Source organism: Stenella coeruleoalba (genome assembly GCF_951394435.1).
Source record: "Stenella coeruleoalba genome assembly, chromosome: 17".
Taxonomy (NCBI): domain Eukaryota; kingdom Metazoa; phylum Chordata; class Mammalia; order Artiodactyla; family Delphinidae; genus Stenella; species Stenella coeruleoalba.
Genome location: NC_137163.1, coordinates 69376275 through 69392151, shown reverse-complemented (window position 1 = coordinate 69392151; position 15877 = coordinate 69376275). Strand labels below are relative to the sequence as shown.

General features: G+C 38.6%; 1 protein-coding gene across 11 annotated transcripts in view; it reads right to left on the bottom strand.

Annotated features, from left to right (window-relative positions):
• The window catches only part of PDE7A (phosphodiesterase 7A), a 175070-nt gene that overhangs the window by 39070 nt on the left and 120123 nt on the right, over positions 1-15877 (bottom strand). For 10 of the 11 annotated variants that reach the window (XR_013824514.1, XR_013824515.1, XR_013824516.1 and 7 more), the window contains 2 exons: positions 15244-15304; positions 11983-12066 (listed from right to left, as the gene is read on the bottom strand). Coding sequence is in view for 6 of the 11 variants with exons in the window: in XM_079901543.1 (XP_079757669.1) it covers positions 11983-12066; positions 15244-15304 (145 nt within the window). In the remaining 5 variants the exon portion in view is untranslated. Of the gene's footprint in view, positions 1-11982; positions 12067-15243; positions 15305-15877 lie in introns of those variants that run through there. The other variant, XM_079901541.1, reaches the window with a different exon arrangement.

Genomic DNA, 15877 nt, shown 5'->3' with positions numbered 1-15877 from the left:
GACCCAGCCGCTCTGCGGCATGTGGGATCTTCCCGGACTGGGGCACGAACCCGTGTCCCCTGCATCGGCAGGCGGACTCTCAACCACTGTGCCACCAGGGAAGCCCCCCTACCCTGTTATTTTTGAGCCACACTGTCCCTTTCCTTTAAAAGCTGTTTTGCCTGGTCCCTTCTGGGAATAGCTGCCCTAAGCCTTCTCTTCCGCTCAACCTGGGTTTGAGAATGGGGACAAGGTGCATGGAAAGGCTTAGCAGTCCAGAAACAACACCTATCAACAGCCTGGTGCGCTAGGTATTTTTCTATGAATTATTTCCTATATATGCATAAACATACAGGTTCTCTTTTATCCCAGACAGTTCACAGCATTTTTTTAACTTAAGAATCCACGAACACCTTTTCAAGTCAGTAAATGGCACTTACATGAGCCATCACTTTTACTAGCCACATATTATCCCACAGTATGAAACTATCATAATTTACTAAATCTTTCTGCTCTTAGGCTGCTCCTAACTTTCATTTTTCTTACCAACAACTCTGTAGTGAACATTCTTATAACTGAGTCTTCGCACACGTCCTGATTCCCTTACAACAAACCCTCAGAAGTAGAACAAGCACATAGGAGCACATTTCAATGGCTTCTAAAACACACTATCAAACTGGAGGATAGGTTTTCTAAAAGAAAATTGGAGAGGTTTCCAGAACTCTCCTAGAATAGCTTCCAAAATATGATCTAAGAAAAGGGAATCAGTAACTATGAATCAAGGATGAAGCATGATGAGATCATGTTAAGATGGAAAATTTTAGTTTCAGGTTTGCTTCACCCCACCCCCAGCCTTCCTCCACACACAGATACACACTGATTCCCTACAATGATTAAAAATAAAATTCCTATACTGAAACAAGCAAGTAGAGGCCACTATTGAGAAGGTATCAAGTTGAATAAGTAGTATCATTTAGGAACAGATAAAAAGAGGATACATGGGGGACTGGGAACAAGAAAGAGTGATCCTGAGAACTTAACTAGTACTTTCATTCAGACAGTTAAATGGCTAAAAGGCTCACCCCCTGACCGTATTACATAAAATCTGACCCTATTAACCAATATTCTCAAGAACTCATTTTGTGACATGAGACACACCAGTATTTATTTCACAGCATAAAAGACAACAGATTAAAGTTGTCTTTATTCAAGCCCAGCTTCCACCAGGCTAGGACTATTTAAGTCTCGGGCTTGTTCTAGTTTACATGGTTACCTACATTCCAATCCAGCTTAGAAAGCCGACAGGGCTCAGTGACTTAATCAAGTTACTATTAAGAACTGTTGGCGCTGCTGGTTCTTGTCTAAAATATCACATTACCTCACTCTGTGATCACGAACAAACTAATCAACCCACCAAAACTAAATGAGCATCGTTACTTAATGAACATGGGAATTACTTCCAGTCATCCACTCCTGGCTTCTCTGAGCCAGTACTGAAATGTGGGATAGCAGCAAATTTAGAAGCCATGTTTTTCTCTTGCTTTTCTCCTTCACATCAGAAAGTGGACAGAAAAAAGAAATAGAGGTAATAGGTTAAGGAAACAAAAGGGCTGGAAAATCAACACGTCTTGAGCAGTATCACTCTCAACTCTCCTACAGACCCTCTTCTCTGTCTGTCATCCAAACGGCATGGCAAAGATGTCACCGATATTATTAGACAAAAGAGGTTTTTAACAGAAAAGCCTGTGGATCTTGAGACTTGACCACTACTTGCTTTAACTGTCCACAAGAGGGAGTCCTGCAGTCACTATACCTGCTACCTTAAAACCGTGACAATCATTTAGACGCATTAGCATGAATTACCCTTGGAGACTGTCATAAATTTTTTTTTTAAATTCAGTGCTGTAAGGTGTTAACTCTAGTCTAGGGCAAGGTCATATTGAATGATAACTGAATAAAAAATATTAAGACATTCTTCGTTCTAATCTCCTCTTTAATTTTCCTTAAAAAGAACGGAAGCCATATCAGAAAGCCTACTGTTAATACTGAATAAACACATTTAGCTACATCTAAATTCAAGTTTTCTTGGAAGAATTTTTACATTTAGCATGCATGGATAAATGGAGAAAAAACAGCTAGGTGTTCAGAGCAATGGTCTTTAGTAGAGTAGCTTGTTCTGATACGGAGAAGCAGTACAGCAGGGCAAATAAAGACATCAGCTTTGGAGTTACATATCTGATTTTGAATCCCAGCCCTGCCCCTTTTACTAGTTTTGTGATATTAGGAAAGCTATTTAAGTTATTGAACTGATTGTCAGTTTCCTCACTGTAAAACAGGCCTTACAGAACTGTTGTAAAAATCAAAAGAGATAATACAGCAATATGTCTTTTTGGGCAAAGAATAAACACTAACATTAATGGCTATAGTTGTTACAGGTATCAATTCTTTTAAAACAATACGTATAACTGACATATAACATTGGTTTCATGTTTAAATATGTTTAAGCACATGACTTCATACTATTTATTTTAACAAAGCCAGATTTATTCTTCATGACAGCATAACTTCCTTCTGAAGACCACTGTACACTTTTACATACTGTAGAATTAAATGCACACATTTAAAGATTTCAAAATATGCATACGTCATTACTTTAAAATAAATATATAGACATTCCAAGCTTCACTACAAACCAAAGAAATAAAGGAGCTACTCATAATCTAAAATTAGATCAATGTTAACATGAGAATAAACTAATATTCTATAAACCCTTTTTAAAAGATTACTCTTATTGTTATGGATTAGGCATTTCTTTTCTCCTTCATATTAGAAAGTGGACAGAAAAAAGAAATATAGGTAATAGGTTAAGGAAACAAAAGGGCTGGAAAATCAACACGTCTTGAGCAGTATCACTCCCAACTCTCCTACAGAGATGGGATACGTGACATGTTGGGTCCCTCTTACGCTCAAACGTAGGACTTGAACACAGCTCCTTATTTGGTACATTCCTAATTCCCTTATTAGTGAGCTGAGAAAAAAAGAAGGAAAAGAAAGCACACAAGCCTTACTGTATAACATACAAAATAAAGCTTAAAGTTAAATCTCCAATTTCTCCAATTCTCCAAAGGTCAGGCAGAATTAAACTATCATTAAATTTTATTAAGGTTAAGGTCCAAGCCATATCGGTTCCCTAATTTATGCTATGAAGTTAGAGAAGGTATCTAGGAGATATTCTTTCAATTTGAGACAAAAAAGAAACAAAAATCAGTGGTTTTTCAAATGCAGGCACTTCACAATCTCCTGGAAAACTAGATACATTTAAAAAAATGCATACAGGGGGGCAGAATGCTCGGTTTCCTAATTCGATTCAGCACAGCAGTACTCATCTCTACAGGCACTGCTTGGCAAGGGGACTGTTATAGGAAGGAGGCAGGAACACGCATGATGAACAGACAGGGGAAAAGGACATGAGATTGTTTCCTGTGACTATGAACTATTACAGAAGTGTTGCTGAAACCACCAGATATGACTTCAAGATAAATGAATGACTGGGAACAAACTAAAATTTAATAGAAACTCCAGACAGATATGACCTTAGTCTATAATACCAGAACTATAAGTAGAGGCTGGCACACTCACATCTGAATGAGAGACTAAATGACAGATCATGGACAGCCACCTTAGCAAATCAAACAAATAATGGCTAAAAACAAAAAAAAAATACGCTTGTAAATAGGAAAGTGATGACCAGGCAGTACAGTATGAAAGATAATAAGAAAAACAATGTAACGCAGAAAAAGTCATGGCTGAGGGAAACGCCACGCAACAACTTCTATTCTTAAAGGGAAGAAGCAGTAAAAGCTTCGGAATATAAGAGGACCTGAGTTTGTGTGGGAGTTTACTATACATTAAAGACTAAGATGAACTAAGACAATAAAGTCAGTATGACATAAGCTTTTAAGCTCAAGATAAACGCAGAAACAGATGTTCTTTCTGATCATGTCACTAAGTATGAAACAAGTATCCAAGTCTAACACAGCCCTGTTAGGAAGATAAGAAACAACACAAAACCAAACGCACCTGAGGGTCTAAGGCAGCACTTAATAATTTTGTCTGCTTTCAGAGTGGGTCATTATAATAAAGACAACATGAGACACTTGATTCAACAGAAGGGCAGTAGCCAGCCTGAATTCAGTTTACAGCTAATACAGATCATACTTAGAGAAATACAAATGGGACCGTATTAAGTCCAACTGGTAGAAGATATGCAGTTTTAGTCAATTTGATGCAACAGGAATATATTCAATCTCTACAATGAGCCAGAGGCTGCCAGAAACCAGGAACAAAAAGATGAGTAAGGCTAAAAGCCTTTTCGGCTACAATGTAAATATCCTGAAAGGTTCCCTAGTATGGGGTGGAATAAAGTGCTAAAATGAATAAAAAGGCTCAAGATAATGGGCAAAACACATTTACATAGAATGGAACATTACCACGTGTCGGGAGTAAAAGAAAACGGAAAACTGCGTTTGTGTGGACATGAAAAAACATTCTCCTGGTATTACATCTTGTCCAACGTTGGCAGAGAGACCATGGCTTCCAGTCTGGATGACGTCAATGAGCTTTGGTGAATTCCATGAAAATTTCAAGCTGGCAGCTTCCCTTACTACTTTAATAACCACGCCAGAACCTTGCAAAGGAAGGTATCAGTGCACATGTGGAGCAGAATTATAATAATGCTTTTATGTTTAAAGATATTAGAATTTGTTACTATATAAGCTAAAAAGAATGTGTAACTAAAAGAATAATTTACTAAATTTAGGGGCATCAAATGTACAGCAAACAAGAGATGAATTCTGACACCAAGTCAATATGGAATCCATTTCATTAAGCCCAACTAATTTAAAAGTCAAAATATCATATTTCAAGAGACCAGGTGTACGGCCAATTGGACATAGAAAAATATCTGTAGGAAAATTTGGGGCTCGTAATCCACCCTACGGAAAGCTGGTTACTGAAGCCAACATACTCGAAAGGAGGAAACTCACAGGAGGGAGGTTCCTGGTTCTCTCTCCACAGAGAGCGGAGTGAAAGCAGAACTTGAGAAAGCCTGCGGAAGGGGAGCTGTCACGCTAAGGAGAGACGGTCGGGAGCCACGGGGCCGCGTCAGGGAGACCCAGCTCTGGGGCACTTTTCAGTCCACACCACCCAGCCAGCAGCCTAACATCTCTGCCACTCTCTAATCAATCAGCTCCTCTCTCCCCAGCTTTCTTCTCTACCCCCCATTACCTCTTTCTCCCAATTTGGTAGTGTATATATTGCTCATCATTATCAGGTGCCTCAATCCTCGAATTTTCACAACATAAGGTCAGAAGACTAAATAGGTTAAAATTAGTTGAATGCGGGACATCAAGAATCAGTTTATTAAATGCTGGAGGACCAGAAATCTGGACCTCAGTGGGAGTAGTTCCTAGATAGGGCAGGTCTGGAAAGGTTAGGGATCTTCTAAAAATGGGATGAAAGCTGAAGTTTTTCAGTAGGTATCAAAGAAGTATTAACGTTAACACTGAAGTTTAAATATTTGTCAGAAACTAATCATCTGCCTATTAAGAAAGTGGACCAATCCTTAAAAAAAAAAAAGTTATATAAAATGATCACATGCTGAGAAGAGCTAGCTGCATTATCTGCTAGTAATCCGATAGCCCTAAACACCATTACAAGATTCCATGTACAGCTCTGGGGGACAGACAAGGGACAAGGAGGTTAAGTAAGAAGCACCAATCTTAGTTTTTTGTTATCTAAACAAATAATTAGTGATTAGCATACTGTGAATACTCATGGACTGTCATGACACCTTTTAAGTAGTATAACCAGAAACTGCTTTCTATTCAATAAGCAATTTCACATCTCCTTTTGGGCTGAATAAAAATTTCTGACTTAACATGAGCATCTGAAAATTTCAGCAGTATCTTTAATGAGCTAAGATCTTCCAAATTTCTTAATAAACACAACCCATCGTATAATTCCCACTGATATGCATGTTCTATCTAAATTGCAAAATGGAACACTCCCCAGAGAAGAAAATATTAGTTTGAAAAAACAATGTTCCGAGGAATGTTTCTGATCATCCTAAAATAATGTCAACAATGACTTCCTTACATGAAAAATCCCTTTCTCAAACTCAAACTATGTAAATATGTATGACATATATTATCTTTTGTACCATAACATAGGTAATAAGAACACAAACAAAGGTAAAAGAATGCTTCATAGGGCTTCCCTGGTGGTGCAGTGGTTGGGAGTCTGCCTGCCGATGCAGGGGACACGGGTTCGTGCTCCGGTCCGGGAAGATCCCACATGCCGCAGAGCGGCTGGGCCCAGTGAGCCATGGCCGCTGAGCCTGCGCGTCTGAAGCCTGTGCTCCGCAACGGGAGAGGCCGCAACGGGAGAGGCCGCAACAGGGAGAGGCCCGTGTACCGCAAAAAAAAAAAAAAAAAGAATGCTTCATAACATCTCTTCAGTGAGAGATGATATCTGGGAAAATTTGTTTTCTTGCTCCATAGAACCAAGATAATAACACCTGATAAATTCACAAAGTAGTTAGCATGAACAGTCCACTTAAAGCAGCAGAGACCAAAAAACAAACGAACAAACAAAAACCCCCAAACAAAACCTAGTTAAGAATGAAAGCTTCTGTGTGACGACTTAAAAATTAGAGTAGAATTTCTTGATTAAAGCAGAATCTGTGACGAATTGCCAGGCTAACCCTGGCTGCAGACTTACACCAGGTCTTCTGCAAACACTTCCTGGCAACGAGGATTCATGATCTTCCAAATCCCCCCACCCTCTGTAACCATGAATACAGGTTAGTTTCAAAACGTCTTCCCAAAGTTTGAATTCTCCCATTTCTTTATAAACAACCACAGACCTGGTCCAATACCAGTTAACAAATCTGCACTCCGACTATAAACCCATGATTTTTAATAAATGCATAATTTAATTACCATACTTTAAAAACTTTTTGTTTAGAGATCATTTTGAAATACAAATAAAAAATGTAAAAAGCTGCAAAACTAAATAGTACAGGGAATACCCTTTATCACTACCCTTTACTCAGATTTGCCATTGTTAACATTTTATCCACCTGCTTTACCATTTGTACTGTGTGTGTGTGTGTGTGTGTGTGTGTGTGTACGTGTGTACGTGTGTACGTGTGTGTGGTGTGTACCTGATTCTTTTTCTGAACATCTGAGGGTAGGTTATAAACATTCTGGTCTTTTACCCTCAAATACTTCAGTGAATAACACCACAACCTAATACATGTTCCTATTATAAATAAGGCCAATGTGAATGTCTTCACACATACATTGACATTTGTGTAAGATTATTCCCTTTGCATATATGTCTCGTGCTGAAATCAAAGAGAAAAAAAATGTTTACGACTCTTGATGCATCGTGACGAACTGCCTTCTAAAAAGTTTGTCATAACGCAAACTTCTATCACTAGCACCTTAGCTGATCGTTTGCTTAACTTTCTAAATTTGATAGGAATTTGTTTAGTAGTGAAGTTGAACACTGTTTCTGTATTTAATGTACTCATGTGTTCAGCTAATTTTCTTCTTTTGCCTCTTTATACCCTTTTAGAAAGACTCACAGCCAGAACTTGCTGCATGATAATGCCCATGGCAAATCCTATTGTGAAGATCCAATTCTAGGCCTCACGAGAATGAGAATAAGGATTTATGACAAAAGATAATCCAAACCACAAAAACTCAGGGCAGAAAAAACCGCAATATTTACATAATAAAATTATTATTGAGGTCTCACTTGCTAACTTTGGAGCCTGTAATTGTTCTCTAACTGGATAAACAGCTAGAGGAGAATGCACCTTGGGATGGTAAACCCAAACATTGTTTATAATAAACCGTATATATAAAAGGATCTTTCAAAAAAAGCTCAATATTGCAGTGTAGATGTCTAATTTCTAGGCAAATTTAATAAAGACAATTATGTTCAACGTGGAGAAAATCTCAATCCAGAAACAAGTTAAAACTATTCCAGCACCTAAACACACATCAGCAGCACCTCACAAATAGAACGCATGGAAGAAACACAAAATTACAGACAAGCAGTAGTTATAATGTACTAATGGTATAATACATGTTTCTAACCTGTTGATATGCATTTTCTCCTGTATTTTAAACTCTCTCTTTAAAAAGACCCTGCCCTGGGAGGACAGATTACAAGACAGAATCCTAAAAGTAAGGACAACGGTTAAGAGACCACCAGAATAACCCCAGACTGTGGTAACAGAGGTCCGAATCAAGCAGGATAGGAGATAAGGAGGACAGAAAGGAGAGGAGAATGACAGCTATTTTCGGTTACTAAATACATGGGACTGAATGCAGACTGGCTGTAAGCAATGAAAGAACTGAGAGAGACAAGAATTTTACAACAGGGAAAGTTAACAGTGAGTTTAAGGTAAAACCGAAGAGATGCACAGAAGGCGTGGGGTGAGGAGCCGTACACAGAGAAAATTCTAGCTTCAATGAATTTAAAACACCTATCCAGAATTTTGTATTCAGAACATTCTAGAAACTATTTTAACTTCAGCATGCAAATATTTATGTCACTGTGAAAAATAAAATCCTATTTTTAATTGTATACAAAGGAGAGGGCACATTACTGAAGCCCTACTGCTCGGGCCCTCGAGGGATTACGCCCACCCCGCAGCGCTGGCCAGGTCCGCGAGACACGGCTGAAGGCGGCACTCGGCAGGCTTCAGCCACAGCTCGGGCATGCGCTCACCCCCTGATTAGATCACATTTCACAAAATACGCTCGATGAAAATTTTTTCTTTTCAGAATTCTGAGCTGTGTGATAAACAGAACCTACGACACGAGTAGGAAAGAATGACTCATTTTTCTCTATTTAAAAAACCCCTCCAAATTACGTTATCATTTTGGCTTAGAGAGATACTCTTGTTTTATAATAACTACAGGGTCAGTTCCACAGTGACAATTTCCAGCTACAGCCTAGAGTCTTAGAACATCTGTCACGATGGGGTCGTGAAGAGAAGAATCTGCATACCTAGAAGCCGAGTGGCCTCTGCTGTCCTGAGACACCAGACCACAGAGGCTCCACATTAGGATGCAAGTGCAGATCCCCAAGCCCGAGACTGCTGCACACTGCTTTCAACCATTTCTTGCCACTAGGTTTCATTTTGCACCCAATCTGAGCACCTTTATCTCTTAGAAGGAATATTTTATCCGTTTACCTTTACTGCCATCATTGATACCTTTGCTTGTACTTTTCTCATTTTGTCCTTAAGATTTTACACCATTTGCTTCTGGTTTCATAATGATTTAGAAGACAAACATCCTATTTGAATTCCATGAGAGAGTACCTCCAACAATTTGGTCATTTCCAACTTCCCTCCCCCACAGAAATGTCCCATTATGTCTCCTATTTAAGACTTCCAGCATCTTATAACAATTATAATTTTCAAATCCTCTCTTTCACTAAAATGCAGTAGAAGACAAGGGGTAACCTAGAGACTCCCAATGCAACTGTGCTTTTCTTTAGGTCAATATTGAGACTTAACCATTTTACTGATATCCTTACTCAGAGCCAATCTTTGTATATTACAATATTTACAAACAATTTTATTTAAACTTTTCAGTGAGTAATATGTTCACATGAATCAAAATTCAAAAGGGTGTAAAACAAACAGCTTCTTTCTCTCTCACGTCCTCAGGCCGCCCAGTTTCCCTCCTGGAGGCAACCCATGTTACTAAGGTCTAATGCGTTGTTACAGAAAAAAACGACATATTGGAATCACTCTCGCTTCCTTCCCCAGACAAACCCACTAATCCTGGAGTATTATTCTTTTATGCTGTTGGTATTCCTTTTGCTAATATTTTTTCCAAAGATTTTTTTATAGACATTTACACTTAGAGTATTACATTTGCCTCTTGAAAGTTATATTTGCTCTATAAAAATAGCTCTGAATGACTTCTTTTTGTGTAATCTGAAAGAATTTAAAGTGCTGTGAAACTAATTATCAGTCTCTTAAAGACACTGAATAATTTGCCTGTAAAATCTCTGGACCTCATGCTTTTAGGGGTAACTCTTGTGTAGCTTTCTCCAACATGTTGACCCCAGAACTCTTCCACACTCTTAAAATTATTCACTGCCCCAAAGAGCTTTAGTTTATGTGCGTTGTATCTACGGATATTTTCCATAATAGAAATTAAAACAAAAATTCAAAATACTTATTTATCATTTCATTCAGAAACAACATAATAGGACTTCTGGTTTCTGGATCTGCATATAAGGAGCTTAGAAGTTGCCATTCTGTCCTAACAACATATAAAAAGCTGAACAGACTGCAAAATCAACAACTGTTCTAGGATCCACTGAAGACGTGAGGACACAGGGCAACTCACTGCCCCAAGACTGGAGAGACAGGCAAAGAGAGACAACTTACTGGCACAGAGACTCACAAATGGAAACCTCCTTGGGAACCGGTGCCGGGGCAGAGAAACCTGAACTATAATCGATGAACTTCTGGAGGCTTTTCTGAGAGTTAAAAACTCCAGGGAAATCCAGTCATGGGGTGGGAGGGGGGAGCAGAATTTTGTGAGATTTACCTCCAGGAGCTTGACCAGGTTAATCCCACAGTAAATGTCTGCCAGAACTCACACAAGAAGAAGGTGCCAACCTGAAAAGGCCCATCTCTATTAAAGAGATTGAATCAATAATCAGCAACCTTCCAAAACAGAAAACATCAGGCCTAGAGGGGTTCACTGGTGAGTTCTTTAAGGAAGAAATTATACCAATCCTCTAAAATCTCTTTCAGAGGCTAGAAGCACAGGTAACACGTCCTAGCTCACTCTAACCAGATATTATAAAAAAAGAAAACTACAGACCATTCTCTCTCATGCATATAAATGCAGAAATTCTCAATAAAATATCGGCAAACCAAATCCAAAAGAGTCTCCTTCCTCCGAAGAAGATTAACACTTACTTCTAAGCAGGTGGCTTAGAGGCACTAAAATCACAGACCACCTTAATCTAATCATTATTTGCGAGAGTTGAAAGCTGGGATTTTTTTCTAATATAAAGCACTTTGGGTCTCTGACTGAAGCATAGAGAGTTTACCAGGACAATTCCCCAACCTTGGTGAACTACAAACACCTGTTTTTGTTTTTCTGGCCTCAAGTGTCCAACAAAAGCTCTGCTCAGCTTCTCACCCACTTTTCCCAGCATCAGCAGATGCCACTAAGGGGAAAAGTAGCCTGAAATGCCTGCCTCGTCCTTGCCTCAACAGCACTCTGATACACTCAAATACACGTCTTTTCTACTGTGTCTAGTTTTTCTAATTTTTTCAATTGTATTGTTAATCCAAATAATTTATCCAACATTACCAAAAGAGGGACGCCTCCAAAAACAGATTTAACATGGTTACTATTTAAGAGTTTTAGAAGTCCTGTTTTTTCCCTTTTTCTCCCATTATGCGCCGGAACCAAACAATATTTGTTTTCGAAATACGCATTCTACCAAACATCTTTCAGGGGTACGTGTGTTTTTAAATAAATCCAAGGGATATATACCTTGTTAACTATGAGATACCTTTATATAATGTCACCTGCACAAAAACATTTTATCTAGAGTCGTGAAGACAGAACATTTAGAATAAAACAACTTTTTGAACATATAGTTTTTAAAAAGAAAAAAATGTACCAAAGTAATTTCACATTTAAAGAAGAAAGAAGAAAAACCATACCAGCTTTCATATTTTGATACTTTCCAATTCTCCTTGCCTCTAAACATTTACAAGTATTATTTAGAAATAAAGTGTCATTTATCATGACCCAGTATTTTAAAAACATTTTAAACATAATATGTTTTTCCTTGGATTCGCTTTCCCTTGGAAAATTACATAATTTTATGAAGATCTTTTACTGGAAGTCTGAGAGAAATACTGTATCTGCTAACACTTACCGTGAAAAATACGAAAATCAATATATGGATGAGAACCTCTCCTTTCTGATTCAAATCCTGCTCGACTTCTTACGCGTACATCTCCTGGACAGAATCAGGAATAAAACATAGGTTTAGAAGGCTGCCGTTCAGGAAGCTCCCACGTGCAATAAAGGTCTATGTGGGATCAAACCCATAACTCAGGCTACTAATGATATAAATGGAATAAGTAGTTAAGAGCTGATTTATTTGAAAGGGTTTACAAATTTCTGGCACTGAGTTATAAGGCTAGATGAGGTTTTTTTTAAACTACCCCTCTAATAATTATAATCTCTATTTTAGAGTCACCTTCTGAAAGATGATCCATGTATATGATAATCCAACCTCATATCTTATTACTCACATGGAGTTAAAAAAAATCCTCAGCACAAAACTTTAAAAAGCCACAATGAGAAGCAAATATTTATTAAGCATCTACTCTGTGCCTAACACTATACTATAAGGGATATAAAGAAATAGAAAATATATTACCTATTCTCAAGCAGCTTGTAATTTTTTACATGTACAGAAAATTAAAATGTTAAAGATTTTGCCTGAAATGTTTAATTTGGTCAATCTTCTTTTTCCTCATTGACAGTGGGTATAGTCAAGGTCTTTAGTTGGGTCTTAAACTTTGTTGTTTATAAGCTCAGTATTGTTTCTTCCTATATTCATATGACTTTTGGATCTACTTCTCCATACAGCAACATAACCACTGCAATCTTCTGCCAGGTGCTCTTTTTCTGCCTTGCAGACATTATTTCATTTAATTCTCTAACCAAATCTGAGAGATAGGAATCTTAACCCCCATTTTCAGATGCAGAAACTGAGATTTTTAGATGTTTAAGAGCATGCATATGCCACAAAGCTAGTGTAAAGGTGTGCCAGGGTTTAAATCTAGCTCTGCGGGCTCCAAAGGCAGCACCTTTCCCACTACACTTCCACAGCCTCCGAGTTTATAACCTTTAAGTCTCCAGTCCCTATTCCTGTGCCCTCGCAATTCCGCTTGCCTGGAAGGCTCTCCTGCTTATTCTTTGTTTCAAGGTGCCTGTCATCCACCATGAGTCCATCCCGCAACGATTAATCCCTTCTCTCATGTGGCGATGCCTTCACTCTCTATTGGATGTTTACTGAGCACTCACTACATGTCAGGTAACACAGCAGTGAGCAGAATATATAAAGTCCCTGTCTTCGTGAAGCGCACCCTTTCATGGAGTGACACAAATAATAAAACAAACAAATAATTTCATTCTATGGAAGATGGTAAAAAGCACCATGCAGAAAACTAAAGCAAGGAAAGAACAGGGAGGAGGAGTCGGGGAGGAGTGATTCATGGCTGTGGTCAGAGACCTCAGCGAACGGGAGGCATCTGAGCAGAGGCCTGGAGGCAGCAAAGCAGTGAGCCACACGGCCACCTGGATGAAGATGGGTCCAGACGTAGGGAGAGCAAGTATGAATACCCTGAGACGGGAGCATGCTTGTCACGTTCAAGGTCAAGCAAAAAGGCCCGCATGGCTGGAGTGAGGTGAATGAGGGGAACTGGTAGGAGGTGTGGTCAGAGAAACAGTAGGGCCACATCACACTGGACCTTCAACGGGCCATTGTAATAGCTTTGGCTGTTACTCCAAGACAGAAAACTATCGGAAGATTCAGAACAGAGGGGTGAGATGGACTTAGGTCTGAAAAGGTTCACTCTGGCTGCATAGACTAGAATCAAGTAGAGACGCACAGGCAGACGCAGGGAGACACTCAAGGAGTGAGTGCATTCAACGAGGCAACAGCTATGGCCTGCGGGGAGGGGGATATGGGGAGATGCTGGTCAAGGGGGTGAAAAGTTTCAGTTACGCAGGGAAGTTCTGGAGATCTAATGTACAACTATGTGACGACAGCTACCGATAAAAAACCGGGTAACTGTGGTTCAGTTAGGGATGGTAACAGCATTGTGGTGGGGAAACCCTGGATACACTTTGAAGGTATCAGCCAAGAGGATGTGGTGATGAAGTAAACACAGAGGAAATAAGAAATAAGAGTCAAGAATGACGCCAAGGTTCCTGACCTGACAACCAGAAGAATGGAGTTCCATTTTCTGAGACGGTGAAAGAATGCAAAATCACAGACCTGGGGAACACAAATCTTTTAACACATATGTCAAATGTGAGGTACCCATAACCATGTGGAGATGCTCTACAGAGTGAAGAAGACAGGAGTCTAAAACTCTGTTTTAAGGAGAGTAGAATCCTGACATGTCTACAGAGAGAGATGGAGACAGTAAAGAAGGAAAGGCTCAACATTCCTGGGGGGAAATATGTGCTAGAGTGGAATGGGACTAGGCAGGTAAGATACACAAGGTAACTTAAAGCGAGAAAAAGGGAAGAGCAAAAACAGGACACTGGAGAACACACAGGCCTAAGACTATGAAAAGGAGTTAATGAAAGAGGCACAAACAAACAAACAAAAAACCCCAAACCAAATCACCACCCCAGAAGCAGGTGAAGAAGAAGGATGACTAAATATCATAGAAATTGAGCGAGGAATTCTGAGTATAAGGAGAGCAGTCATGAAGAAAAGACAGTAAGAAAAGATGAGTAAAGGTGCCTACTGGAATCTTTATAGTATGTTTTTAATAGTATGAATTAAAGTACAAGGGATCAAGGAGTGCGTGGATGAAGAGAAAAATCTGGCAAAGAGAGGGAAAGAGAGAAACTACACACATATATGTATGTGTGTATATATATATATATATATCAATTATACATGTATATATACACACATCAAATTCATTTTACCCTCTGGACTTGAGTAATACATTAAAGATTTAAGAACTCAGACTAGGAGAAGACAAATGGCCTTCTCACCTGCCAACTGAGAACAAACACATCCAGTGACAAGACTATGCGATCAGGTAATTCACGGTCTCGTCTTTGTTCGTGTTACCGTTTAGTATTCAGCAACTGTACAAATCTAAGACTCTTTTTATGAAGAATAATCAGGATGCAACTTAAAATTGTATACTAATCACAGAGCCCCAGTTATTAAGCCAGAGATTTCTCAATTACCCAAACTCTAAGATGCCCCTCTTTATTCACATCATATTAATTTTGGCTTCTAGACTCAACTTCAAAGTAATAGGCCATTTCTGCTGCAAACAGTGATGAAAAGCTACCTAATGAAAGATATCTCGATCTTGAATTCACAGCAGATAACAAAATTAACTGATATTGGTGCAAAATAAATAATTCTTACCTAGCATACGAATGTACAACGCAGTCTGATCAGAGCTGTCATAGGAGATAGCTCCACGCCTCTAGAAAAAAAAAAAAAACACACATTTTAATGCATGATAATTTAAAATGTGATATAAAATTCAATTCAACAAACATGTATTTATTATTTTTTGTGACGCACTGTGCAAGAGAAGTTGGGATATACAAAATGAAATTAAATACAGCATTTGCTCTTGAAATCTCTAGTTGTGAGGAAGACAAATAATTATAATACAATATGATTAAGCATTGTTGGAGAAGTGGATACAGAGTGAGGAACACAGTAGGTGGAAATTTAATGTCAGAGTACATCATACAAGCCCACTTGAAGAGAGAGCCTCTGCAGAGGTAGTCGGAACTGATGGAGAGACACAGTTCAACTACTTCACTATTCCCTTCACTTAAACATGAATGAATAAGCAAACAAGAATCATCAGACATTTGAAGAAACTCTTTAGCTAGAAATAAATGGAACAAAATGAAAAACCAAATGGCCCAGAAGCTACAAGAAATAAGAGAATTTAAAAAATGTAATTAGTGTACTCAGAGAAATCTGAGTAAAACAAAAAATGGGGTGCACTGAAAGAGAACAGATTTAAAAATATATTTTGAGC